A 27,649-nucleotide genomic window follows, 5' to 3' on the forward strand; every position below is an offset into this window, starting at 1 on the left:
ATACAAGTTTCATACAAGACAGATAAAAACTTTATAAGATTTATATATATCTTTTCCATATGGGAAGCAACCAAGAAGCATGAAGAGAGATTATATAAAATTTGTGCAAGAAATAACTTTTCAGAACATTTCAGATGCAGTACATTATTTACTTAAGTTACTTCCACCACCCATTTATTGTTTATGCTGGGAAACCACCATTACTTACTGGGATACTTCACTCAGTGAAGTGATTCAGATATTAATACCGCTCTACCAAGCAGAGTAAGCCTGTAGCTCAGTTTACTGAGCTGGCTACGTGTGTTTTATACTGCTAATAAACTCAACTTTTAACTTAACAGGGAGACTCTTAATAATAGTGCCACCAGTGTATTTCCAGCAATCCAGATGAAAAATGTCTTTGGAATATGGGTCACCAGCTCATCCTAGTAAGCTACACAATGCATTTTGGGTATACTGCCTTTCATGCCCCTTTTACATAAAATACATGACAAATATCAGAAAGTATATTGTCTTTGTTTTCTACATGACTTCTCAGTGGTACGACAGGCTCAGTCACACACACTTGGATTTAAATGATAAGGATAAGGTTTGTCCAATGCCAAGTAAATAAATGAAAGAACAGAAGCCGGCCTACAAAACTCAACTTCATGCTAATCAGTAATTTTTCCATGTAACCCACTGGTGACGGGAACAATAAAGTCTAAGATTAAAATCCCAGATTTGATAAGAAGCAACACAAAAGAAAAACAGCATCAAACAAAAAGGAAATGAAATGTGTTCTGTATAACCTGAGCATCGTACTGCGTTCCCAAAAATGGTAACATGTTGGCGCCAGTATCTTGACTTATTACTTCATGACGCTTGTATCAAACTAACAAACAAAAGTTAGTCATGAAACCGGGAAAAGGGGGGTGGTGAGCACACAGATGGTTCAGTCGAGAAATGAAAAAGGTGTTGCACTTTAATAAAAGCAGCACTTCTGCGAGCAGTCGAACGAATGAAAAAAAAAAGTGTTATATGTTGTAGACATCAACAAGACCTCAGTGCGTACCTTCAGAATGAGAAAGCTGCTTTTGCTGTTCTGTTGTGAAACAAACACAGACAGAGACATGGCAAGTAAAACGTGACTCAGCAGTGATGTGTGAAAGCAGTTGTTATACATGTAACGCGGACAGAGACAACAACACCGTTAAATGTTCCATGTGAGACTTTGAACACTGACACAGCAGAAAACATCTACTCGCTAAGTAAAGATGTAGCGGAGTGATAAGCAGAAAAGCAACACAACCAGTGCCTGAACTGTAAGCTGAGGTTATTCTGTGTTTTGGCAGCTGGTCCCTCTGCATGTGTGTTTTTGATCTGACATGCTGGTGCTCCAGTGCAACATTCAGTGGGTCTGAGTGACATATATATGACTTAATACCACCAAGCTTCCCTAAAAGGGCACACAAGCAATTTTAAGCTTCTTAATATCTGTTGCCCCCAACCTACAGACAGGTGTGCTCACCTCTGTTGTGTTGTAGCAGGACTATGGTGGGGTTAACTATGCTGGTGCAGGGATAAACAGAGCTGGGAGTCGATGTCACCGAGTTCTGAATGTCAGTGGAGAACGGAGCTTGATTTTTTATGCTCTCAGATGAATTGTTCTGAAAGTGACAGAAGATACAAGTTTACAAGTCAAGAGAAAGAAAAACCGTCCTGTAATAAAAACAAGAAGAAAAAAAAGACATCTAACCAGCACCCTAAAATAACAAGATCACTCAGTGCTCATAAAATCAAACCAAGATCGTGTGTTAAATGGGGTGGAAGTAAACGTACCTGGCACAGAGTGTTGTTTACAGGAGGTAAATCGGCTGTGTCATTGCTGCCACCCTCAGCCAGTCCTGCTTTAGAGCTGTCTCCATTAATCTGGCTTGTCCAGCCACCTAAAAAGGGTCCAAAACTCTCTTAGTTTGGCAGCCAGCGCGGCAAGAACAAAAACACTGGGGACGATGCTAAAAAGTAAATTCTCTGACCGAGCTTATGACAGCAAATCATAACAGATAATTGCAGATAAAATAAATCTCCATTTCATTCTGCAGGGTGTGAATGCTTTCCTTAGTGGTTTTCATGCATGGGGCTGTTAATATCCCTAGAAAAAAAAGAAGAAGGATTCTCCCACAATCTCTGAACTTTGTCACAAGAACAAAGTACCTATTCAGTTAGCTGTTAAGGCCATTTGTTCCACTGGCCTTTATATTCAGACTCTACAACAATTAAAGCATCTCCCCAAAAGCCTTGGCTAGCCTCCAGACCGGTTCCATTCCGCTCTGCACAACAAACGAGCCCACAGTTAAGGCTGCCTGCTCCAAAGTGCAGCGTGGGCAGGCCGCAACAAAAGACCTCTTTGACACTTGTATGAAAATATGAGCAGTCGCCCTTCATCACGGCTCTGAGCGTGCCCAGCTGAGCATACACTTTAAAACGTGAGTAGTTATATAATCCTGCAAAAACACTTGAAATGCTGACAAACATGACGAAACGCCCGTTAAATTACGGCCAAACTGACATCCTCTGTCCACATTTTACACGGATGTGCTCCTGGTCCCCCACCACCACACACACGTGGCCATGTTATTCTTGCTAACCTCTTAATATTCTCTTCATCATGTGGAGAGCTGTTACGAAACAACTGTGGCAGCTGTCCTGACTTACTTGGTGTTGAGATGACGTTTGGCTCATCGCTGATGCAGTCCTCATCATCGATGTGGACGAGAGTGGCCCTTAGGGTCACCACGCCTTTCCCTTTGCAAACTCTGCTCGGGTCCAAATCTGAAAACATTCAAAATCTCACTTTAGCTGCTATTTATTTATTTGTTTTGGTGGTTTTTAAGGAACGTCTTGCTGCTGAGAATCCAACTTACTGCTACTTCATGCTCCAAATCGCCAAAATAGAACTGTTACATCAAAACCAGGCCATCAAATTAATATCCTGCTGTCCTGTAAAACTAATTACCATGAGCACCCCGCCAGAGGTGAAAGTAGAGCGCCTGAAGCTTGCTCTATGCAGTATTTCTTTATTCCCTCGTTAAATTAACACCTAATTCTCAACAAGTGACTTTGAAGACCACATTCTATGTCTTCTGTGTGAGTATGAGGTTTCCACAACTGTAGTAGCTGAAACATTGATGAGCCACATGGATGCATCACCTGGGGTGGGAATCAGGTCAGGAGAGCCTTTCATGCTTTTCACAGGTGTAATCCTGACAGCACAGACTGTTCGAGGACCTGAAGGGACTTTAACACAACAAACACACAGGAAGGAACAAAAAGAGTTTTTTTGTGTGTGATTATGAAAAAAATTTAAGGCAAAACATCCCACTTTTAAGATTTGAAGCAATTATCCAGCAGTTATCTATCACCTGTTCATTAAAGCAATTCACTATCTGATTTAACAAGGGTGCTCGTGATCGATTTAATGCCATGCAAGTGATGAATTCACATCATTGTGGTACAGAGGAGATGAGGTTAAACTATAACTATTTGATAGGCTTAGACTGAGAGCTGACTTACTGGGAGTTGCGCTTGGTCTTACGCCGCCCTCTGCTGGAGAGCCCTGGAAAGGAAACACATGGAAGACTATTAAATAGGAGGATTCCCCACGATAGATTCCTATGATGTATTATTAACTATTAACCTGCAGCTACACAAAGATCCAGACAGAATTCAGAAAAAAAAATTATGAACAACAACTAAATAACTTTTTGTTGGAGGCACAAAACAAAATTTTCAATTCCTTTCAGGTCCTAGCAGAAAGAGATGAAAGGGTTTGGATCTATGGGCACCTATAAAGAAATCCACTCGTGTTCATTTTAATCTACAGTCACCTGTGCTTCCCTCCAATGTTCATGACTTAGTCTGACAAATGTAGCACCAGCAGCAGTGGAAACATCTGCATCATTCTCAATAAACTTCACATCAGATGGACTGAGGAGCATGAATTTGATAACCGGGCCAGGTCTCTGCTTGTTAGAATGGATGACTGTATGCACTGAAGGAATATAACATACACAGAAAATGTCTTATACGGGTAAGATTTGCTTTAGCACTGGCATTAATAGTGAAGGCACTGCAAAGACAGCTTTAATGAGGAACCACATACAGCTAATGAAACTGTGGTTGTGCCTCTGTGGTTGGGTTACACACTGAAATGAGATACAACACAGGAAGGCAGCGAACTTTATCTGTTTAAATCATCTGAAGGCTCTTTCACATTAAGTTATATTAGTAATTCAAAGTGTTGTTTAATTCAGAAAAACTTTCAAACTCAAGCCATTGTTTGCTTAGAACATAATACAGCACAGTCTATATAATATATAATGATTTTTTCCATCCAGAGAGACATTACAACTTATGTTACAGATACTAAAAGTTGCAGTGAAACATCGGTAGCATGGATCAGATGCCACAAAGATCTGTTCAATGCATTCTTGCTGTACAATTCCACTGTTACTCAGCAAAGATAATTAAGATTATTGAGAATCAAATTCAGTACTTTCAGTACTTTGATATAAATACCAAAATTGCACGTGCTTCCCTTTAATGACAACAAGACAGGAGAAAAGTAACCCGTATTGCTCTAAGCTCCAGCAGTGGCGCATGCAGAAGTCAGAGCACGGCCACCATAAAAGTATCTGTGAAACTTCCTACTGCTCATCTGGCCGTTGTGCTCAGGCAGCATGGCTGATTTAGGAGACATCCCCATTTCAAATGCCAAGAAAAAGACTGATTAAGACTGCAAACACACTCACCAAGACACTCAAACAGTTACTTGTTCATATACACAAACAGACACAAAGAGTGTTTTCTTTTCATTTTCATTTGTAAACTAAGAGGAAAACAGTGAGCAAAAGCCAGAGCAGCAAAAGCCGTCTAGAATTTACTCTGTAATGAAAATTTTAAGCTGCTTTTAAAGTTGTTCCTTTTCTTCTGAGCTTGCGTGGGACACTGTGTGCTCTCTGTTTACACATGGCGGTAAATAAGCCAACCTGCAGAACAGGCTGATGTTCCAGCTGGAAGCCTCCACAAATAGGCCTAAAATGGATGAGGGAAAATGGGAGCAATTCCAAACAAGTCCCAAGGAGACACAAAGCAAAAAACCTTTTTAAACGTTTTCCAGTATTGGAGCTGAGCCGTCCCTGAGCATCAGAAACCGTGTGTTTATTTCCCGTCCCTCTTTAATAAAATCAGCTTGCTTCTTGACCCCCTGCATCCCGGAGAGGCAAAGCATCCATGATCTCATTTCCAAAACCATTAACAGGCATTCCTTTGAGGAGTGCTTACACTGATCTCAGTTCTGCTTCCGCTGTATCCTCACATGAACCCCGAGATGGAGAATTTACAGTAGAAAGAGCATTTTGAGTGTGTTTGAAATTCTGGCATATAACAGATAGAGCGAGTATGACAGCTGACAGCGTTTAGTTTGCTGTATAAACACACAGAGCAGAGATCATCCCTGGCCTTTTTAGGAAGAGGTGCTTCTGAGCACAGCAGGGCAGAGAGCACCATTCATCCAGACTGTAAAAAAAAGGGCAGAGCATTGCTAGGACAGCACGGGCCGGGCCAAGGCAAACAGAAAAATAAGAAGACGCTACATCAGCCATCTGATTAAAACATTATCTAAATTCACTGTCATTCCTTATAATCCAGGAAGCTCCTGTGCACTCGGGTCCTGTTATGAGTCTATTTGGCTTAGTGGATATGAAGTTAAGTCACTATTTGCTGAATTTGTTCAAAGTTCAGCAGACCAGTTAGTGGGCCATGAGTTAGTGGCTCAAAGGTTCCAAAGACAGCCTGACTTTTCTAGCGTCAAGTTATCAATTTCCTTTTTTTAAAGCTAGCGGATGTGCTATTAAGTGTTATTTGTGCTGATTTCTCAGAAACCCCCCCAAAACAAAACAAGTCTGACATGTAGAAACTAAGTCTTATAACATTTACCAAAAAAAGAGTTAAATTCAAATTCACAGTTTAACAATTAACAGGGTAGGTGTCATTATATTCACATCACAGTCAGTGAAACACCCTCTCAGCTCTGACCTCTGCCATTATCTAAAAGCAGCAAAGCCCAGATGATTCATCCAATATGCATCTCTCAGCTCCATTACAACACAACACTCTCTCTCACACACAGATACATAAACCTCCTACTGAACGAAAGCTCCCTGGTGTGACCAACACTGCCAAAACAAACAACTCATAAAAGCCAACGACCACCCCAAGGCGTCACTGCATGTCTGGAGAGAGAGATACATTACCTTCCTGATGATGTGTACAAACAGCCCTTATTCCACGACGTACATCAGGATCCTCTGAAGCCCCGTGAGCCGCACGGCCGAGCTTTGAGGGTCTCATGTGGGCGGAACAGTCCCAGGGTTGACCTTGACCTTTCGCTATGCGGGGGGGGGGGGTCTGTTTGCTTGCGACAACAGGCGTGTTCAGATGCACCTGTCACCACATGCCACCTGGGAATGTTGCACCCACTCAACAACTGTGGAAATCCTCCTGCCTCTTAAAATGCTCACGCAGGACAGCAGATGAGAGACAGAGAGGCAGACCAAAGATGATAGCTGCAATTTGCTACTGGATGATTCAGCCACCCATAAGGTCTTCAATGCCACAGATGCTTTCGGGTTTCCCGGAATCTGCCTGCAGTCCCAGCGCTATTCACAACTCACGTCTGAGCGGGCCATCGTGTGACGAGGATTCTATTGGCTTTTTTCTTTTTAATTTACCTGCATTCGTAAACAGTTGCTGGCAGGCAGAAATGGAACTCTAAGCCCACTGGCTGGCTACACTGAAAGCCCCCATCATCAAGGCCCATTGCACCCAGAAGCTTAGCCAGCACAGTAGCTGATGGGTTCCCAGAATCCCTGATTCAAAAGAAAGGCTCCCTCCCTGCGCGAGGGCAGTATTCAAACACTTGTTGCTGATTCATTTAAAAGTTTTACATATAAAACAGAAAAAATATGGCAACTTTCTCTGTTTTCATGTTGAGTACTTTCTGAAATCCTGAATCTTATCTTCCCCACAATCTTGAATAATTTTAAGATTGATGGAAAGCTTTCTTCCCCAGCATTAATCTAGCTAAACATGAAATTTATCTTACTCTATGATGGAAAACTACATTGTTTACTGTATTAATATCAATAAAAACAGGGAAAAGGGTATCTGGCAAAGGCGTTTGACACTGAGGTACTGAAAAAAAATGTTACCAAGGAGTTTAGCTACAATCTTTCACAAAACAGTCAAGATTGAGCCACTCTTCGTCCTCCTAAATGATGCGGGTGGCTCTTTGTGTCCACAGGACATCTGATTTTATTGTTTAAAGTTTTGCCTCCCTGGATCAGGGAGAACTTCCTTCAGTTATATAATGGTACCAACAAATATTTACATTTTTTTCTCATGGAACATCGCCGTGTTAGGAAGAGAAATTTCAACAACTTATATAATCTTTGACAACCCTTTTTCCCCTGATGATTTTACAAGCTCAATGCAGAAAAGAGCCCGCAAATTTATCTGTATAAATAAGTCATAGACCCTGTTCTTTATGTCCTGGTTGTTCCATCCATCCTTCCATCCGTCCGTCTGTCCGTCCGTCCAGGATTTTTTCGATACATAATAGAAATTTTTTAAGGAAATTTTGCAATATCCATGCAATTCTTCACTTGCTTGAGAAACATTTCCGATATTTACACGGAGTGGGAGGTGGGGTGTTTAAAGATGTGGTGGGTTTTAAAGATGTTAGCAGTTGTATTTACTTTACGAACCAGCCTGAAAGCCTCTCTTGTTTTATTCTCATCCTTGAATAGGTTTGCTCCCTAAAGTGTAATAATAAACAAAACACAACAAAGCACCTAATTTTTAACATTATTGTCCTTCTGTTTGGATGTTCTGTGCCTGTACAGGTTTTCCAGTCCAAAGACAAGCACGTCATTCTAAACGTGAGCATGAATGGTTTTCTGTCTCTCTGCGTTAACCCTGTGAATGGCCGTCGACCTGTCTGTTGGGTATCCTGGCTCTCACCTAATGCTGGATACCACAGGCTCCAGTCACATTGTGACCCTGGCTCAATAAACAGGAAAATGGATGCATGGATGGATAGTTTTCATATAGACACATACTGTAATTTGTTATTCTTTATCCCCTGTGTAATTACACAATGTCTTGTACAGATTTTCTTCGTCTGAGCCTTATCTTAAACTGGACCTCGAGCTTTGCTTGTAGTTTTGGCACTTTCCTTTTGGAAAATTTTTATTGTAGTTGTCTGACAAAACTGTGCGTCAAGCTCACTGTTTTTTTGCTATTTCTATTTTATTAGATTATTATTTGGCATTATTTTAAAACTCTGTGCATCAATCACTTGTTTGTGAATGGAGTTTACTAACCAGAATGACTAACTTATCACTTCTAACCTTAGTGTAAAACCCTACATGCTCTTATGTAAATAGATTTTTCCCTGAATCGATTTATGACTTCAATATTTAAGCTCTTGGAGCATTTTTACAGGCACTACAGATTACTCCATCTGTATGATCTTATGGATTATCTAAATTTCCTGTCTTTCCATTTTCAAATCTAAACAAAGCAGGGTGATACAAAGTTGAACTGTAATGCATTCCCTCCATGGGGGGTAGGGGTCTCTGTGAAACAGTCAGAGGCTGCCTTAAAAGTGAGCCATGTCAACACAAAAGAGCTCTCTTCACACGCTCAGCTGTACTATAGACGGAGAGAAAGAGCTGTTATGTAACGCAGTTTGACTTCTGCTTTGTCAACAAATGGCAGAGAGGGGAGAAGCTATCCAGTGCTGTGTGCAGATCCCACCAAACAGCTCCAAACATGGCTCGAAATGGCTGCTCCGGAGCAGCAGCTTATCCTCCTAATTGAGAAGAGACCCCCCCACCTACCCTTCTACCCTCCCCACTCTCTTCCATAAACAGCTTCCACACTGGACACCAGCCTTGGATTCTACACATTCCTCAACCAAAGCTATTTGAAGTTCATTTCAAACAACTGCAGCATAAAAGGAAATGTATGTAACTTACACACTACCCTCATTACAGTCCTGAGAACAGGATTACACATTTGTGTTGATAATGGAAGGAGCTTAAGCTGGGGTTGTATGAAGACAGCTTCTATGCCTTTGAATTCTTTGAAGAAGAGTTTAAAGCGATCCTGCAGTATCACTATCATATTTGAGGGCTTATTTTGAGGATAATTCTTCACCTGTAGATAAAAAGGTCCTTTTTGGAGGGAAAACAAACCCACTCGTGACACTTGTCATTGTATGATGTGTTCCCCATCGCTCAGAGAGGCTAGCGACCTGCCAACGCATCCCCGAGAAGCCCAGACAGTTACTGGAAGTGACCATGGCCAGATCCCCGGGACAGGAAACACTTGGCTGGTACGTGCCGAGGTCCTGGGGAGGACTGCAGTTGGCTGCATGGACCAAACCGCCTGTTACAGACACTGTGTTAGAGAGCCAGGCTCCTTCTAACATGCCTGCTAGGCTTTTAGAGCCAGCGTAATAAGAATGTCAGGGAGCTGACAATTTACCCAGGGTGATACATCTTCACAGCAAGGGCTCCAGGCTTGACTCCAAGAGTGAGAGAGCTTGGCTCACAGGCCTCACAGAGAGGATAAACACTGAATATCCAACTAGCTTTGCGGTGTCTCCTTAAGGGACTTTCAGATAGTTTACTTTTAAAGGAGCTGAGTTTAGTTTAAAAAGTTTCAGATGAAAACAGAGTGACATAATTGGAAAAAAATAAAGTCCATAAGACAGTGGAGAGGTATGTAATTTGGTAGTATGAATAAGACATGGCGTTTATTTAATCTCATAACTCCATAATGAGCACAGCTGTGCACAACAGATTCCTCCCGGCTTAGATAATGGGAGGTACTTGCACATTAGGTGAGCGGCGCTGACAATTCAAATCATTGTCACGGAGTGCGCTCAAAGTGTTTCCTCATCTCCGCTGAATGTTTGGACTCTGACAGGGACTGGAAGCTCTGAGCGTGTTCCCTAATATAACTCTCCGAGCGCCTATGTGACAGCACTACTTGATAATTGAGTCATAGGATATGGCGGCTAAACGTGAATATAAACAGCGATGCGATAATCCAGCAATTTTAAGTGCTATGAAGGCATCCTCGTGTGAAATGAGCGTGCAGCAGGACTCCAACTGGTCCCCATCATCCATCTATTTCAGGAATGCCGGTGCAGCCTGACTCGTCCCCGTCACACCCAGAAACAAACAGAGGCAGGCAGCACTGTCTGTAACAGCCCCGCTTCACAGGTGGTGGCAAAATATTAGATGGTCCTTACTCTTTGTTACATGTTGCAGTGAGCGATTGAGAAAGCTGTGGCGTACAAGTGTCACTTGAGAATTCTGGATTGGTCTGTGAGATTTTTAGTCAAGACGTCTGCTGATTCTCATTAAACTATCTGCCAGCAAATGCTGCGATGCTGGTGTTTTCCATCAGCGCTGACATGGGTGGGTTGGGGGTTGGTGTGGGACGTGTGGTGCTTGTGACGGCAGTGGAGGCGGGCGCTGCTTAAATCTATCACCAAAGCATAAATGATCTTTTCACGGTTTTGTTTACGTGCATCCGTGATCAGGGCGGGGGTTCTGTGCGCCACCGACCTTGAAAAGCCAACGCATAACACTTCATTTCCCCATCCACTTCATCCAATGGCAGGAGACGGTGAAAGCAGACAGGGGGTTCGGTGGTGGGGGGTGGGGGTTGCCAAGCAACCTGTTGTAACATTAACAAGGAGTGAAAACAGAAACCTGGTGTCTGGCTGAAACATCCGGCCTGATCCAAAGCCATCCATTATTCCCAGTAAAGCGAAGGCTGTTCTCTACAAATGCTGCCACTACAAAGCTTTCTGTTCAAGTCATGCAAATATCCAGCGTCACCACACAGCTGGTGTACATAAACCGCAGCTAATTAAAACAAGTGATCCTAAAAAAGTATGTCTCAACAAGGAAATACTATCATTTCATTATTCTTCCAATATCCAGTAAAAATAGTAGTACATATATAACTACATATATCATTCTGAACAGATGGGTACAGTAGGCCTACAACACAGCGACAGTATCCACCTATGTAAACAACAGCAAAAGCTAAATTATCCACACTTTGGCAATGCAAATAAATTCTGAGGAGACTGCATGACCAAAGGGGTAATTGGACTTGAATGAAAAAACAAAACATATTGTGACTAGTTGTCTGTCTGATTTCCAAACCACATGGAGATCATCATGGAAAAACAAGACTATGATATTCCCCAGGCCAGCTGGCTTTGGCAAATCTTTAAAATTCAGTTTTGAGATTCATGTTTCCGAGGATCGCTCCTCTCAAATCTAGGGGAACTGTGTAACGTGACTCGTCATAAAATATTAACAACCGCGCTGGGTTCATGGTAAACAAAGAGCCCCGCGCTCGAGAAGTTGCACAGATCAGGCAGCTGTTTGTTGTGCAGATCAATCAGTTCTGTATCGGCTTTTTTGGATACAGAAACACGATGTGCACCTCGGTGGTGGATGCTATTCTGCAAATGGAAAAATCCAAGCATAAACGTTGCAGCTAAAACTAATGCAGGTTGCAAACTTCACACTCTGTTTGAATATTATTTGAACTGTGCACTCTATCCTCCTGTTTAGATACACTAAAACACCTGATGAATCACTGTATCTATACATATATATACATATATATGTTTTAAATCGAGGAGGGAAAGCATTCCTTTGCAAATCATCCAAATTTACTGTTGAAGAAAAAGTCAATACCGTCATGTGTTCAACCTTTCAGAACATAACAAACATTTTCCTTCACATAGATCACTTTCACCTTGCTTTAAATGCACAACAGAACCTGCAAAATGTCATAAGGGTACGTCTGCTCCCTGCCTAAGTAAATGGCTCCTGGGTGAGCTGCTACCAAACATGTGACTGATGTGTTATATGTACACACCTATCAAAATCCCTGTGTAAACAGCCACAGGTCCTCTACTGACATCTGGTAAACCAGAAGTCTTTGTTGTACTTGTAGTAAGGACATGTGGGAAGCTAATGGATTTCCTGATCTTTCTATGTAAACAACGCTTAGATAACTGAATATCTCCATTAACCACGTCCAACAAGTCCACATGATAAGACGAACACAAGTGACTGGGTTATTTCCAGAGCGTGGCAGCTACACAGCAAAACACTGAAACAGGTGGTTTGGAGTAAAATCCGTCTGAATGCTTTCCCCCTGTCCTTGGAGCGGTTTGATGAATTATTTGTGCAAGGGTTAATATTTTATCACGCCTGTTTAGACTCATGTTACTCGGGGGTAAAAATGTGAATGAAGACTGAGGCGGGGGATCTGTAGAGTTTCACAAGTAGGCGTCTTATGTATTATAGAAAGCTCCATTCTTAGATCTTCAGTTAAAATAGGAAACGGCAGGATTGTTTTCCAGGTAGACATCACGCAAAGATGCCTCTGTAATTCCTTAGAATTCCATGACAGCAACAATGAAAAATGCATATTATAAAAAATTACAACCATAGTGACCAATGTCAGTTTTGCCTTCATACAATCCTTCCCAGTGGCGTGTTTAGTGGGACTAAGAGAAAATCCCAGTTAAGATGTGGGCAAGATGGAGGTGTTTGTTACAGTCTGTGAGTCTGTGTGTGGCCACAGTTGTGCCGCCAAGCAGTTGTTCATATCACATGCTGTTCAGTGTGAGTCTTCAGACAGACCTGTTTGACATATAGCCCAACATTCAGGTCCTTGTGTCAACACAAAGAACACCCAGACTTTTAATATTGTGCAGTTACAAAACACAGGTGCTAAGTTAGTCATACTCACAAAGATGTCCCTGGAATAAGGAGTGGAAAATGATAACGGTCCTACCAAATCAACCTCCTATCAAGAATATCTCCAAAACAAAGATGACAGAGGTGACAGTTTAGTTTGATCACACTGTACAGTGAACAGCTCCCAACATCTCCATGCCGCATAATATGCATTCCATTAAGTGGATGGTCTTGATGTCACAGCCCTACTGTATGCATGTAGAGTAGCCTGAAGTCTGCCCCCTATGACTCACATTGACAACCGCCGCCGTCCAACTTAAAGAAACCAACGCACGGGATCGGATTTGTCTTAAAATAAATAAATAGATACACAAATGTTATTCAGCAGTGTTATACAGACAGCAATCCTTTAATTTTCAGATTAAGGATTTAGGTTTTTTCTTCTCGCATTCAGCTACAGAGTGCGGCACCCATGGCGGGACGCATTCCCACTGTATGGATCTGCCTTTACTGCAGCAACTGTCCCACAGCCAGAGCCCCCATCTGCTGAGATGCAAAATTAAAACCGACTGACTCACAGAAGCATTCATATTTGCTAACCATTGATAAACTCACGTAGCAGACTCTGTAATTAATATGAAATACATTATGCAGTACTGGCTTTGCATCACACCTTAACAACTCTCAAGTCAGCTGTTAACAGAGCCAGTGGGAAATAAAAATAAACTGTTCATGCCCTGATAATAAGAACCTTTCTTTTAAGAGAAAATCTTAAAGAAGGGCTTCAGAGAAGTGCAGCTGTAACGAGCAGGTACGCTCACCTCTCTGTGATGGTAATCCAGCGTTGTGCTCGCTGATGCAGACAGACACACTTCACTGAGCTCTTTGCGACAGCTGCTCTCCACCAGCGTCCTGTCAGCGCTTCACACTCACCGGTTTCAACTGCGTCAACACCGGCGCACTGCTCGCCCACCGAGCGCGAAGACCTCTCCTTTCACAATAAAAGCCTGAAGCTAGTCGCTTCAAAACGGAATTAACATAAAGGGGGAAGAAAAAAGTTCAGCTGCTGACTTTGTAAGTCTGTTGCGCTGGGTAGATAGCTGGGAAATATTAAGCATCTGGATAGATCTAGCTATTTATCCACCTTTCTATTTAATTCCTTTATGGATTGATGGATTGGCCTCGACAGAGCCCGGAGCACAACATTACAGAAGCAGTGTGGGATCATTTAGTCTGAGAAAAGAACAAAAGAGACAACATCCAAAGGAGAGCTTTGAACTATTCCTGAAGACTATGACTAGAAAGCTCGTATAAGGGATTTCCAGCAGCATTGAAGAATAAACATTGTCATATTGAATATTAACTTTGAAACTAATTAGAATTGTCTAAATGTGTATGCCTCAATAAATGACTTTAAAGACTTTTAATTCCCATTTTTCTAGCAAAATATTAGAAAATAAGGGATGTTCTCAAGACTTTTGCATAGTACTATGTAACTATCAATCATCATCAATCAAAAAAAATTCACCAAATAACTATGCTGTTAATAGTAGAATAATATTAATATTCACTACTGTTATCCACCTGCTACAAATACAGTTTATTATGGAATAAGTTAAACAGTTGTAAGCTCAGCATAATAATAGGGCAGCCAGTTGCTGTAGGGGTGGCTTAATACTTTTGTAGAGTACTGTATTTGACGTTTTTACAACAGTAAAGATTTTATTTTGAAAGTTTTGGCCAGAAGTCCCAGCTGTCTACACTCCATCGCACTTTGTACCTTTCTCTCCTCAAAGCATTTAAAAGGATCTATTTTAGGGTTCATTTATATTCATAACACTATGTTAATTTGACTCATTTGATAATATCAAGTAAAAGGTTTTTACATACATAAAAAAATATGTAAATATAAGCTGAAGTATACCTTTAGAGGGTAACAGAAGATGTGAAGCACCATCCAGTGATCAAATGGTATATCACAGCTTAATAAATGAACAGCGGCTGCGTTGTACTTACCCAGCTAAAACATATTTTTTTAATCACCATTTTGTCATGTTTAAAAAATTACATAAGGTCTGTTAGACAACAAAACTGTCTTTCCCCACTCCATTCATGACTCAGTTTAAGAATGATACTGTACAAACATCACAGCTAAACTGTAAGTCACTAAGCTGTTGGTGGGTAACAGGAATTCAGGTAAAGTAAGTAGAATACCACAAAACTCATAATTAGCACAGGCAAAAATATCACATATTTATCTGGTAAACGGAGCAGCATTAATGTCACTTTTCAGTTAAATTACACAACAGGAGATTGAACACACTGAAATATTATAATTAGAATATCAAGAAAAACAAATGTTTGCTATTCTAATATATCAAAATTTAAACCCATAACAAAAAGAAATTAATACGCCTACTATTAATACTACTATTATGATTTTCATTAGGACACTTAATATTTATTGCAATTATATTCTTTGAAAATCTCACATTTATTTACAACTACACACTAACTTTTATGATATTTTTTACAGTAAAGACATACCATAGCAAATACAGCGGAAACATATCACACATGGATCACAGGCACAGTCATGAGAAATGGATGTTTTGGTTCGGTGGACTCATACATGAGAAAGAAAAAAAATTAAATAATATATAACTATTACTCTGCATGAGTTCATCTTGCTAAACCTGATGGTTGTTTACAGCTACACGTTACCTTCTCTATCCCTCTTACACAATAAATAACTTACAACTTGAGAGACCAAATTCAGTAAACGTGAAGATGTGCGGCTCTCATCGATGTCTGCGAGGTACAGGAGGTGCTGAGTCAGTTGGCCTGTAAGAAGGTCTTTGAGGAAGTATTCGTGTCGGGCAGGATATGTAACGCTCATGGACCATCTCTGTCACCCTGCAGGAAACACACTGTTACTGTATAGGAAGGTTATTTGCACTGTAACAGTAGAGACGGTATACAGCAAAGGGTGTGTAAACTGTGACGTTTAATTTCTTATAATTATGCGTGAGAAAAAAAACAAAACTTGAAAAGAAGATGCAAAGATAACATTTCAGACACAGTTCTGTATCATTTACTTATCTGACACCCTACATTCAGGAAATATGAACTGTACAAGAATCACTCATTCACTGGTTTAAAATAGATTTCAATACTTTAACAAACTGCATGTTTTAGGAACTACAGTACATGAACTCTCTGATAGTGGTCACAGCTCTTATGCAAAGTTAGTTAATGTCAAAGCATGTTATTTTTTTCTATCATTACTGAATTTAGTCATCATCTTATTTAGTTATGTAGGTGGAATAATAAACTGAATTATTAATATTTTTAATGAAATCAATAATTCTTTAAGTTACAGCCCATTAAAGAAACATTAAGCAGTTTTATATTTAGCTACGTTTTTAGCTAAAGTTAGCTAAAGTTAGCTAATGTTAGCTAATGTTAGCGCACACACAAGTTAAGCTGTTGCACGTTTGTATCAATTTACTAAGTTCATTTGGTTGTTTATATTCAAACGCTTTGCACTCCATCACCCTTCATACTGTAACTTCTCATTTACACGTTCCCAAGACAAATATCTTTTTGATCTTTTAACCTTCAGACACACAGATGCTAAGAAAAACTCTAGATAAGATCACAGTGCCATGCAATGAGAACAAATTGAACCCACGCACAAAGAATTTAGTATACTCTATGTAGCAGCTCATACATACTTGGTGTAGGTGTTTGTTCATTTCTGTTATTTATTCTTTCAAAACTGAATAATTTAATGTCAGTCTGTGGATGTCAAATTACTTAAAATTCTGTGTACTTAAAGCAATTTTGCTAACTCTTGAGTCTTTTTTTTTAACAGCACACAAATGTTGTATTTACCCACTAATAGTAATTAAAACTCATCACACACAATTACTGTATGAATGAGAAGTATTATGCAGATATTTAAAGTATAATATAATATTTCTGACATCATGTCAGAAAGCTAAAGAAGCTGATTGTTTATCAGATTTTAGAAATACATTGTACTGCTACCCAGATTCTTTTTTTGAAAGAGATAAGAGACACAGAAGGGCATTTATCAGTAAAAAGGATCTGCAGCGTTTCACAGGTTCTCAGGAATTTACGGCAGCTCTTGCTACCCACTTCAGTCACTTTCATTTTTTTCATTTTTAAGTGGTCTCACTATAAGTGGTCTCACCTATGTGTGTGGAAGTTATTTGTGTGTTTACAGAGTATAAGCATCAGTATCTTGATCACTTTCTCGCTCTGGCTTCCTCTGAAACGCACAGCTGCGAATTAGTGGTGGGTGAACATTTCCTCTTTTACATTTTTCTGTTTCACTCAGTGCTGCTTATAGATTTTTTTTTTACGTGCTCCCAGTCTTTCTGTCATATTCTAACACAGTTATGATTGCTGCTAGGCACCTTCACGTAACCGTACAGTGTATTTGCTACTTTGCGTTGTTTTTTCCTATACCTGATGTCGCATAGTGCTCAGTACTGCATGGTTCTGCTTTCACTTCAGTAATCTGAATCGCTGTTCTCTAGACTGACCTTTCTGGGTTCCGTGGAGGAATCCTGGGTGGAGGAATGGAAGGTGCAGCACTGCCTGGCCGTGGCGGTCGTGGTGGAGGAGGGAAACTTTCTATTGAGTCCTTTAAAAATACAATGACATATATATGTGACCACACTTGAAATACTTCAAAATAAAACAGCCTAAAGCTCTAGTTTAACAGCTGAGTCAGTTAATGAAAAAGCTAACATTGTCACAGTTATTGGTTTAAGCAATTCATCTACTGAAACTGTCAAGAACTCCCAAATTTTCAGCTAAACACACAAAGATGACAGTTGTTGTTTTGTTGGTCTGGAGAATAAAAGATCATTGTTTTAATTACACCCTGAGGAAATCATTAAGCAGTGTCAGTCAGGCTTCCACGATGGGTTGTGCAGTTTGAGTCTTTTAACAACAGACAGGGAATACTCATCTTACCCATCTTGCAATTAAAAGAAGGACAGAATTTGCACCAAAATCTAAGAGATTCTTTGTCTGCCCGTGCCCCAAATCTCCTTCAGCTCTGTACTTTTTCTTCAATCATGATGACAGACAGTAAATGCTAATGAAAATGATATAGAATCTGCTTCAGTAAAGAACACACATTTACAGAACTTACATTTAAATATTGTCTGGAAGGTATTTTAGGAAATGAAAAGCTGAAGTAAGAGAGCAAAATAAAACAAAACTAAACACTAGACTTTCTACCTCTTTTTTTCTACCTCTCTACTGCGCATGCAGTCATGTTGTATAGACATCAGACACATGCAGCATCATAAGAGAAAGGGAAGTTTTAATTTGGGTTATAAAGAGTAAGAAGGAAGAAACAGCTAGCTATAACTCATGCAAATGCATTTCTGTGTGAACCCTTCAGTTTCCACGTGCCTTGAAGATGCACTTGTACCTATTGTTAAATCAAGCTCACCTCGTCAGGTTCTGTACCGCTGCTGTAGCTAAAGGTGCTGTGCGTGCTGAGTCTGTTGCTTTCGGTGCCTGATGACAAGAAGAAGCACAGCAAAAATAAAACACGTGATTCCGAGTATCTCTGAGGTTAGTGCTTGTGGTGAATTATGTTGTAAGACCACTTCGCTAAATGTGGGTAAAATATGTTTTAGGCCTTGACACTATTATACAAGATGTCTGCAAGAAGGTGTATGAACAATCAGAGCAAGACAGAGACGCAGCTCATATGCATACCACCATTACAGACTTAAAGTAATCATGAAGCAGTATAGCAAGCCATTCTTTAAATCCGTTAATGTTATCAGTGTTTTTGAAAGGAAACTGCTTGCCCCTTTTGAAATTTATGTGCAAATGTTTGCTTTTTTTTAAAAAAAACAGAAGAATAAAACATCTACTACAGCAAAATTAAACATTAATTTAAACCTTAAAATACTTTTGCATTTGTGGGCTAATTAAACAAACTAAAAAATGGTTTTCTTCGTAAAACATTATGACTGAATTATAACTGCTGGTGCGACGTGTAAAAACACAAATAAAGTTTCACAAAACGTCTCATCCTTTATGTATAACAAAACTACAAAGATGGGAAATAATAATAACAAAGTAAAATAAAATACATACACTGACATTTGAGAACATTAAGTAACATTGACAAAATCACTAGAGCCATGTAACTTTATCATACAGAAAAAGTCTGTTTATTACAATTAACCTGATATTTCAAGCTATAATCTGACTACTTTATTTCTTGCTTTCTTATTGAAAACTTTTAAAATGAGATCTCAATTAAGATTAAAAAAAAATGTCAGACTAAAATACATTTTGCTTTTATTTGCCCGCAACAGAAGAAAACACACAGCAGGGCCACCGGTCGGACTCAAACCCGCGCCGCGGCTCTCTTGCTGTGCAGCATGTGGTTGCCTGCTTACCCACTGAGCAAACACGGCACCCTTTCTTTTCTTTGAAAAACTGTGACTGATGTGTTGAATTTCTGTTTTGATATAAATAATTTTTCAGCAAGGTCAGCTCTGTCCAAGATCTAATTAAACGCTGGTTTATTAGTAACACTGCCTCGTACCATCCATGTGAATATTCTAGTGATCCCATCTAGCACTTTTTCCTTGAACCACAGCTAAAATTGACGCATAGAAAAGACAGAATGATCAGATCTGGCGCTCAAACGTACCTCTCTCTCCAACTCAAAAGTGGAGGCAGGAAGTTAGACTACAAGCACATCACTTTTTCAGTGACTTACATATGTGTATAATTTACATTTCTCCCAATCTGCACTCTAATGGAGTTGCAAAGAAAGCCACACAAAGAAAGACTGAAAGCTTTAAGTCTTTTTGTTTAGTACTTGATAAAAGCAGAAAGTAAAGATAAGCATTTGGACTCACTCGATGTGCTGGATGTGCTACCTGTCTTCCAGCTGCCTCTCTGGATAACCTGAGCCACAGGAGGAGGCTGAGCCGTCGCTCTGGGTGTCGACTCATACACAGCACACTCTAATGTCACACTAGTGCCCCAGAATGAGTTTCTCTGAAGGGGTGCACTTATCTCATACTCTACGGGAAAAGACCAGATTAAAAAGATAAGCTTTTTTGACAGCAATGGCATGCTATTTTTCAATATGTGTTTCTCACCAATGAATCCTAACAGTATTACATAATCAGCGTATAAACAGTGGAAGGTATACAATGTGTTAAATCTGCGTGAACCTGATCTGATTCCAAATGAGAACATAAATAATTTTACCAAGTTCCTTTCCTGTCTTCTCTCTCTCTTTATGACGTCTGGTGATGCTGTTTCGTAATGTCTCCAGATTTTTCTCAAGTAAGAAAAAGGAAACACAGGCATTACTTTTATTGCTTAACCAACAATCAACTCCTTAGAAAAGTTTGAACATTAGATCTACCTGCTGATAGCGTATGGAGTTTGCCCTCCGCTCATGATCAACCTGCCAAGCCTTAAACTCTTGGACTGCTTCGTCCACAGTAATTTCTCCTACTTTTACCCTCTCTTGCAGAGATATGAGCTGCCTCTGCCCAGGGGTCTTCATCCCAGCGTAAGGATCATATGCAGGCGTGGGGGCTTCCACTACAGGCCGAGCTGAATGGGAGGAAAATAGTGTATAATTTATTCTATTATTAATTTATAAGCAAAAACCTTTGGAACATAAAATATTGTATTAGTTTCATGAAAGTCTTACAATAGTTTGATGTATAATGGTAATATGGGTGCGAGAGCAAGCGCACTAATATTTTTTATTATTTTAAATTTTAAATGTCTTCACATTTCTGATGTAAATATAAACAACTACTAAATCCTAAAAACTAAAAAATCACAAAAACAAAAATAAGACCTCTTGTTATGTGTTGATGACAATAGTTCAATAACAGTACTGTATTTTTATTTATGATGAGCAAACCAGTTTAAAATCAGACCCATAATCAGTGCACACAGCTAACCAATCCTAATGCAGTATAATAATACAAGACGATAATACCAGAGGATGTAACTGACATGTCAGTGACAGTAGTGGACTGTTGCCTCACTGCAAGAAAGTTCAGGATTCAGACGTTACATGTTCTTCCTGTGTCTGTATGAGCGCCCAGTGCCTCTGGGGGCTACCAGATACACGCATGTTATGTAAATAGGCAACTCTAAGCTGGCTGTAAATGTGCAATGAACTGGTAACTAGTCCAGGCTGCACCTTACTTCCTGTCAGCTGGGGTTTGCTCAAGGTTTCAACTTCACTTTCATTTTTACCATTTAAAGTTAAATATTCAAATGAGGAGCGAAAAACAAGAACGCTTCTGCCGTACGGGCCACGTACATTTTTGCTCTTCCCGTATCACATTTAAGTGTCTGCTGTGAAAAGGGCCTATTAATGTCAGAAGATCACATGAACATTTGTTCTCAGTCACCTACCCACTCTGACACCAAAAATTCCCCCAACGCACAGTTAGCTGTAACCACTGAGTCAACTACAAAGGTTACTGGTTTTGACCAATGTGGTAGTATTAAAAGCCCCGTGCCTCACAGAAACATGCTACAGCACTGTACAAGACTGATGATAAGTAATCAAGATGCAGATAAAATAAAGGCACTTTTTCAAAAGCGGTTTACCAAATGAAACCATGACCAGTTCTAAACTAGCTTTATATAAGTGGAAAAAAAGAGAAAACAGAAGCATAACAGACTATAATGATTAAATGAAAAGAAAATTATTTTTATTGGGATTTACCTGCATGATATCCCATGTCCTTTGCTTTATTCTCAGATGTACCTTTATCTGAAAATACTATCAAAAAAATAAAAGTGACATATTTTTGACACATTTGTGATATAAAAAAATATAACGTAATAAATAAAAATCAGACTGCACCATACCTCTAGAAATGTACGTCGTAGACTTTTCAAGCTCAGTGTTATGCTCAGGCCTGGGGTTGGGGGCTGGTGGACGGTTCAGGACTACTGGGTTGTAAGTACTATTTGCATCCACAGTATCATAGATATCCTCTGGACAGAGGTTGTATGGATCTTCCTCTTCCTCAATTTCATCTAAGCTATTATGATCAACTTTTTCCTCTTCCTCACTTTGAAGAGGTTCATTGTCCTTCTTGACTTCAGTGGCATTTGGTTTTGCTAAAGGTAAGAGTGTAACCACATGAAGCACTCAATGCCATATAGGATGCAATATTATTTAAGGAAATTATTTAAAACTTCAAATGTATACCTTGAAAGAACTTCCGAAGCATAGCTTCCTCAGGGTTCTCATCTACTGCAGTCATCACCTCATCTTGAAACCCCCACCAGAAAGAAACAATACAGCACCATCATCATCTGCTGCTCCCAGTTTTGCTGTATGAATTATTGTTGGAACAATAAATAAAATAATGCGATACTTACAAAAATCCTCTGCACATTCAGGGTTGATCCCCAGCATCGACTCATATATATCCTCTGAGCAACCCGAGTATTTCATCATGATATCTTGAGAGTTAGTGGACATCAACTCATATACCTCTGCACTCTCGTCTGTGTTGATATTGTCCTCAAAGTGACACTTGAGCAAGTCTGCAGTCTCCTGGATTTGTTTAAATGCAAAAGACAACCAGACGCTAAGTACAATTCGTGAAAATGCAAAGAATTGAAAAGATTTTCTCTGTGGACTTACAACAAATTCATCCATGAACTGCCTGAGATCATTAAAACCACTCTTCTCTGCAAGCGTGTTTGGGTAGTCTCCATTCTTGTTCATCACACTGTAAGCCTGCAAAGCTCCAGGACACTGAAGCAGAACGGTGGTCAGCTTCTTCAGGCCATACTTGGCTGCAAAGTGGAGTAAAGTAGGAAGCTCCTCATTCCGCTGATCTGAAGCCCACAAAAAGGCAAACAGATAGAACCAGTTATATATCAGCTGCTTACACTTTCTGCTTTTTATCATAATCTTTGAATTTAAATGAGAACTGTTAATGGTGTTATTGCAAAGTGGAAGTATTTGGGAACCACAGCAAATTCGCCTCAAAGTGGTGGACCACGTAAAGATGTAGAGCAGGGTGGCTGAGAGCTAAGGCCTACAGTGTATATAAGTCACCAACGTTTGTAGCTATCTAAAGCAGCGGTGAGTAGCGGTAAGTTCCAAGCCTCCACTGGCATTAACATCTGGCCACAAACTACGCCAGGAGCTTTATGGGTGGGTTTCCATGACCGAGCACCTCCTGTAAGTGTAACATGTAGGTGGCCCAGAACTTTTCACCATATAATGTATGTGCGATAACAGGAAGTCTTCTACAAATTTTTTTAGCTGACTCGTCCAACACCAATAAAATCATGTGTTAAACTTACATGCTGACATATTGTCTTCCTCAATCTGTCTGATTCCAAACAGCTGAAGACCAGTTGAAGGGATCTTGGATTTTAAACAGTCGGACAACATGCTGTCCAGTGATTCTGTTGCATTGGCTGTTATGTTGAATGCCTGGATGTTCAAAATAAATAAATAAAGCTTACACAAGCTTTTACAACATTAATCTAGCACAACGATGCTATTTAAAGCGCTAAATAATGTCTCACCTGGCAGATGAAGTTAACAGGATCTGTAGCATTTTCAAGATACCGACTGACTTCACCCATGCTGGTGTAATACGTAACAGGAGTCAGGCTGACAGACGACTGGCCAGTGTACATAGTGAGGGACACAATTCCAGCATGCATATCTAAATGAAAATAAAGAGCAAATTAACAATTACGGTGATTTCAGATTAAAGCTTTCAACATAAAAGTCCTGTGACTTCCTACAGATACTTGCCAGGTGCAGTAACACTTATGGTGTATTCATTCTCCACGGTGCCTGGCACCCTTTTTGCAGGTACATTTTCAGATGAAAACTCCACCTCTGGATCCGACTGATCATCTATTTTCTCTTTGAAAATGATAAAAAGTGTCTCCTGTTTCTAAAAGAAAAATGGAAAACTGGAATAAAATTGGCATGTTGGTGACATTTTACTGATATCAAGAACTTCCTTTAGCTCCGCTAAACACTAGAAGATCAGTGTAAATGGTAAATGTATCTCTGTGTACCTGTCATACAATGTAATACAGAAAACTGGATTTATTTCAATGAACCAAACAAACATTACATTTGATGCAGCTCTTGTGCAATTACTTACCCCGCACAGAACTCTGTTTGGTTGCACAGTGAGACAGGTGATGTGCGTGGGTGAAGTTATTTCCTGACTTGCTGATATTACTGCGTTCGCAGGCTCTTCATCCTTCGGGACATTTTCTTCATACTCTTTTGTCACCACATCCTCTGTTTCATCAGTGCTAGGATTTTCATCTAAAACTGGTAAGACGTACACATCGTCTTGGGCTACGGGAACTTCACTCTCACGTTCAAGCTCCACTCTTCTGCCTTTAAATTAAAAAGAAATCGAATGTATTACAAACATCTTTATTTTCCCTTTAAATTTTAACATCTGTCTAGATGAAATCGCCTTCTTTTAGTTATTCAGAAAGTGTCACTACAGCACATCCAACTTTCTCACTGAGAGTTTCTGTTTTATGTTCCAGCTTTAAGATAACTGACAATTGTTATTTTATTTAATATCCTATTCTTTGTGGGTGCAGTAAAAACTGAATTAATTATGTTTGCTTCCTGGGCATCGAAAACACTGTACAAAAGAGAACATTTTACATACTGTTGGCTATTGCTTCCAAAATGGTAGAAACATAAACACCAGGCTCATCCTCTGCGTAGAGCTTCCTCCAGCTTGTCCAGTCTTGGAAAATCTTTGTCAATAGTTCGTCCTCAGACACACCACATAAAAAGGCCACCACTCGGTGAGGAGGATAGAGAATTCTCTGAAGTGCCTCCTGTAGTTCGTGGTCACAGAGGATGTCAAGGAAAACCCCTGTGAGGAGCAGCACGATGCTCTTGCAGCTTTGGAAATATTCAAAATTATATCCGTGGAGCTCATCGGCTGTGCTGATTGCATATAGCAAAATTGATCTTTTGTGGAATTTGCGAGAACTTTTCAAAATCTGGTGCAAATATGACGCCCATTCCTGTGCCTCAGTGGTGTGCAGAATTAACAGCTCATATCTTGAGAAGGATTCAGGATGTGCTGAAAAACACAACGCATTACAGTGTGATTGTACGCTCAAGAGATGTATGCAAACACTCTCCAAAGCAGGTATCCAAAGCATAAAACCTGCTGACCCAGCCTGACTGCACACAGTGAATCACAGTTCTGCTCAAAATACACTAATGACATGACACTAGCAATATTATGTGCTGAGTTCCTTGTTGCAGCAGATTGTGTTTGCCGTGGAAATGCTCCACAACGTACCAGCTGTCCGGCTGTGGAATGTCAAGGTGACTGTGGCTGGGGAATGAATGTCTGATCTGTTTGATATTTCACTGCAGAGCCAACAAGACGTTGTGCAAACATTGCGCTATGTCAACACTGGTCAGAGTAATTTTGTTTGACTCATTACAGTGTTTAATCAGGTCAAGCTCACCTCTGTACACGCTACCTAGGAAAGAGCACCCACACAAGCATTCGCTTCATCGGAGCAGCTCACTAATGACAGGGCAGTGAGCCCTTACATCGTTTTATTAAAGGACCGATAACATGAATGATTTAACTTTACATGTGTTGGAAATACTACATTAATTCAAATCAACCATACAGGATGCCTAAGATGCTTGCTTCCTCTTTTTAAAGCGGAGAAAACAGTTTGCCTTGAATTTTCTGGTAAATGAAACTCAATTTAAATGAACACATCATTTCAAAGTCAAACAATGCAAAAGAGTAAACTATGTGTTAATAATGAAGGTTTCAGTACATCTTGTAAACTGTAGCACTAACTAGCTGGTGAAAAAAAAGGTACACACGACGGGTCGTATTACCTGATTCAGTGCTTGAGATGGGTTCTCCCATGGTCTTGAAGCCTCAAATCAAATAAATAAATCACCTCAAAAGGATCATCATTTGCCCAAATGTTTCTCTTCAGTTCGATGAAGTTTACTGATGCTTCTCTTCTCATCAGCTGAGACTACATTAGCTTTCACCAGCTACAGCTCGTTGCTCAGCAGTATTAATAGCAACACTTAGTTTCCTGATTTTGGTGACTCTGCCCTACTTCCTGAAACAGTTGAAGAAGTGAGAAACGCACCACTGTCATGACAGAATGTGCAACATGTCGGCAGTTACATTTGTTTTTGGCTGCTTTGTGTATATCTGTATATTGTAAACAGCAAAATATTCTATAGATGAAACACAAATGAAGATAACGAGGGCTTAGCTAAGAATTTGATGTGTTGAATTTTGCGATGTGCAGAAACGACACAAAACCACTTGATGTCTTTTACGTAGGCGACGCTTTAGATTCGCCTTTGTTCTTGGTTTTCACGAAGACTGTACACCCACGCACTCAAACGCACACGCACACAAACACACACACACAGGAAAACATCAATTCACCTGTTATGAGCCACATCCTTCTTCTGTTTTTTCACTTCCTTACCAAGGTGCTGTCTATCTAGAGAGTTTTAAGGTCAGAGTGATTGTGTAAAATTACAATTCTTATAAATGAACATGCTTACCTCAAAAGAGTAGCACTGACTCTACAGTGGGGCTAACATCAGAGCTAATGCTATACATTTGTGGCCAATAAAACTTACTTACTAGTAAGACTTACTACTGTAAACACATTGTTTCTGTGTTGCAGTTAACTTTAACATGCATAAGACTAAAGTGACAACTTCTGCAAAAAGTGATGCACACCTTAAAAATGTGTTGTTCTGTGATACTGTGACACCTTAAAGCAACACTGAAAGTGCAAAACTGAAAGCTTTCATTGCTGGCGTCATTACACAGACATGTGAAGGATGAATGTGAAGTTCTAACACAATTCAGCCTTACAAAATTACTTGTGCGCTCAAATGCTGACACACACAGGGTACATCCTCATACAGCCACATGCTAAATATTTCTTAAGTAAAACAGAAAGCACATGACAAACGTGAATCAGTCACTGATCATAATGAATCACATGTTTGGTGTAACTGTTACTCAGTATTTGAAGTTTCAGTTCCCTCGTAAATGTCAACTATTTGCAACACATGGTACCACACTGACACAACCACTAGAGGGCAGAAGACACTAACTTAACATTAGATTGTTGTCCATCTATCATTTTGCCTATAGGCATGGATATGTACTTGGTTAAAAAGACTGTGGTGAGTTTGGCATAAGTCATAGAGATAGTTTCCAGATACAGACAATCAAAAAAATAAAATAAATAGCTGTATGAGCCTTTAACAATAATGTTTATTTGCTATATGCTTCTTATTTGGCAGGGATATTTGCAGTCATGAGACCATTGGTGGATCAATTTTGACATAAGATTTAAAAACTATTATTAAGATAGACTGGGGTCAGCTGCAGACTAAATATTCACTGTTTGTAATGCACCACATTTTATAGATATGAAAATAACTGCACCTGGCCTTGAACTGCCAATGTGGAGATAACAATGATTCAGTGTCAGCAATCTGAATTCACTGACCTCTAAAAAGTAAGATTAAAATTAGTTAATTACACAAACAAAAAGAGACTCAACAGATTATGCAGGTGATATGTATAGAAGTTAAATGTTTTTCTTTTTTCCTGTAAAACGTCTTGCATGCATGCTTAAAAGTGTCACAGGGTACACTTCAGGTTTTCAGGTATTTACTGAAATGTGCAAAC

At 39.8% G+C, this 27,649-nt stretch overlaps 2 protein-coding genes across 12 annotated transcripts in view; both read right to left on the reverse strand.

Annotated features, from left to right (window-relative positions):
• The window catches only part of LOC120735262 (sorbin and SH3 domain-containing protein 1), a 42,529-nt gene extending 27,758 nt beyond the window's left edge, over positions 1-14,771 (reverse strand). For 2 of the 11 annotated variants that reach the window (XM_040034543.1, XM_040034540.1), the window contains exons 1-7: positions 13,673-14,224; positions 3,556-3,598; positions 3,193-3,279; positions 2,698-2,814; positions 1,822-1,928; positions 1,511-1,649; positions 1,055-1,084 (exon numbers count right to left, since the gene is read on the reverse strand). In XM_040034543.1, the coding sequence (XP_039890477.1) occupies positions 1,055-1,084; positions 1,511-1,649; positions 1,822-1,928; positions 2,698-2,814; positions 3,193-3,226 (427 nt within the window). In that variant the 5' untranslated portion in view covers positions 3,227-3,279; positions 3,556-3,598; positions 13,673-14,224. The other 9 variants (XM_040034542.1, XM_040034538.1, XM_040034544.1 and 6 more) reach the window with 9 other exon arrangements.
• An 89-nt stretch (positions 14,772-14,860) lies between these two features.
• On the reverse strand, positions 14,861-26,071 carry pik3ap1 (phosphoinositide-3-kinase adaptor protein 1). The gene is made up of 17 exons (XM_040034549.1): positions 25,807-26,071; positions 24,593-25,018; positions 24,062-24,306; positions 23,701-23,845; positions 23,466-23,608; positions 23,238-23,370; positions 22,567-22,763; positions 22,299-22,476; positions 22,126-22,188; positions 21,780-22,034; positions 21,634-21,690; positions 20,302-20,495; positions 20,142-20,214; positions 19,784-19,951; positions 18,349-18,416; positions 17,426-17,526; positions 14,861-15,767 (listed from the first exon to the last, which is right to left on the reverse strand). Exons 1-17 carry the CDS (start codon positions 25,835-25,837, stop codon positions 15,653-15,655), a joined length of 2,592 nt encoding a protein of 863 aa, XP_039890483.1. The 5' UTR covers positions 25,838-26,071; the 3' UTR covers positions 14,861-15,652.
• Positions 26,072-27,649: the final 1,578 nt, after the last annotated feature.

The sequence above is a fragment of the Simochromis diagramma genome, unplaced genomic scaffold (genome assembly GCF_900408965.1).
Source record: "Simochromis diagramma unplaced genomic scaffold, fSimDia1.1 OVJJ01000481.1, whole genome shotgun sequence".
Taxonomy (NCBI): domain Eukaryota; kingdom Metazoa; phylum Chordata; class Actinopteri; order Cichliformes; family Cichlidae; genus Simochromis; species Simochromis diagramma.

Coding starts and splice junctions, on each gene's coding strand:
- pik3ap1 (XM_040034549.1), bottom strand. CDS start 25,837: ATGGGAGAACCCATCTCAAGCACTGAATCAG. Junction 22,477..22,566: donor AGTTCATGGATGAATTTGTT/GTAAGTCCACAG, acceptor AAACAAATCCAG/GAGACTGCAGACTTGCTCAA. Junction 17,527..18,348: donor GCGGTACAGAACCTGACGAG/GTGAGCTTGATT, acceptor GTATTTTTAAAG/GACTCAATAGAAAGTTTCCC.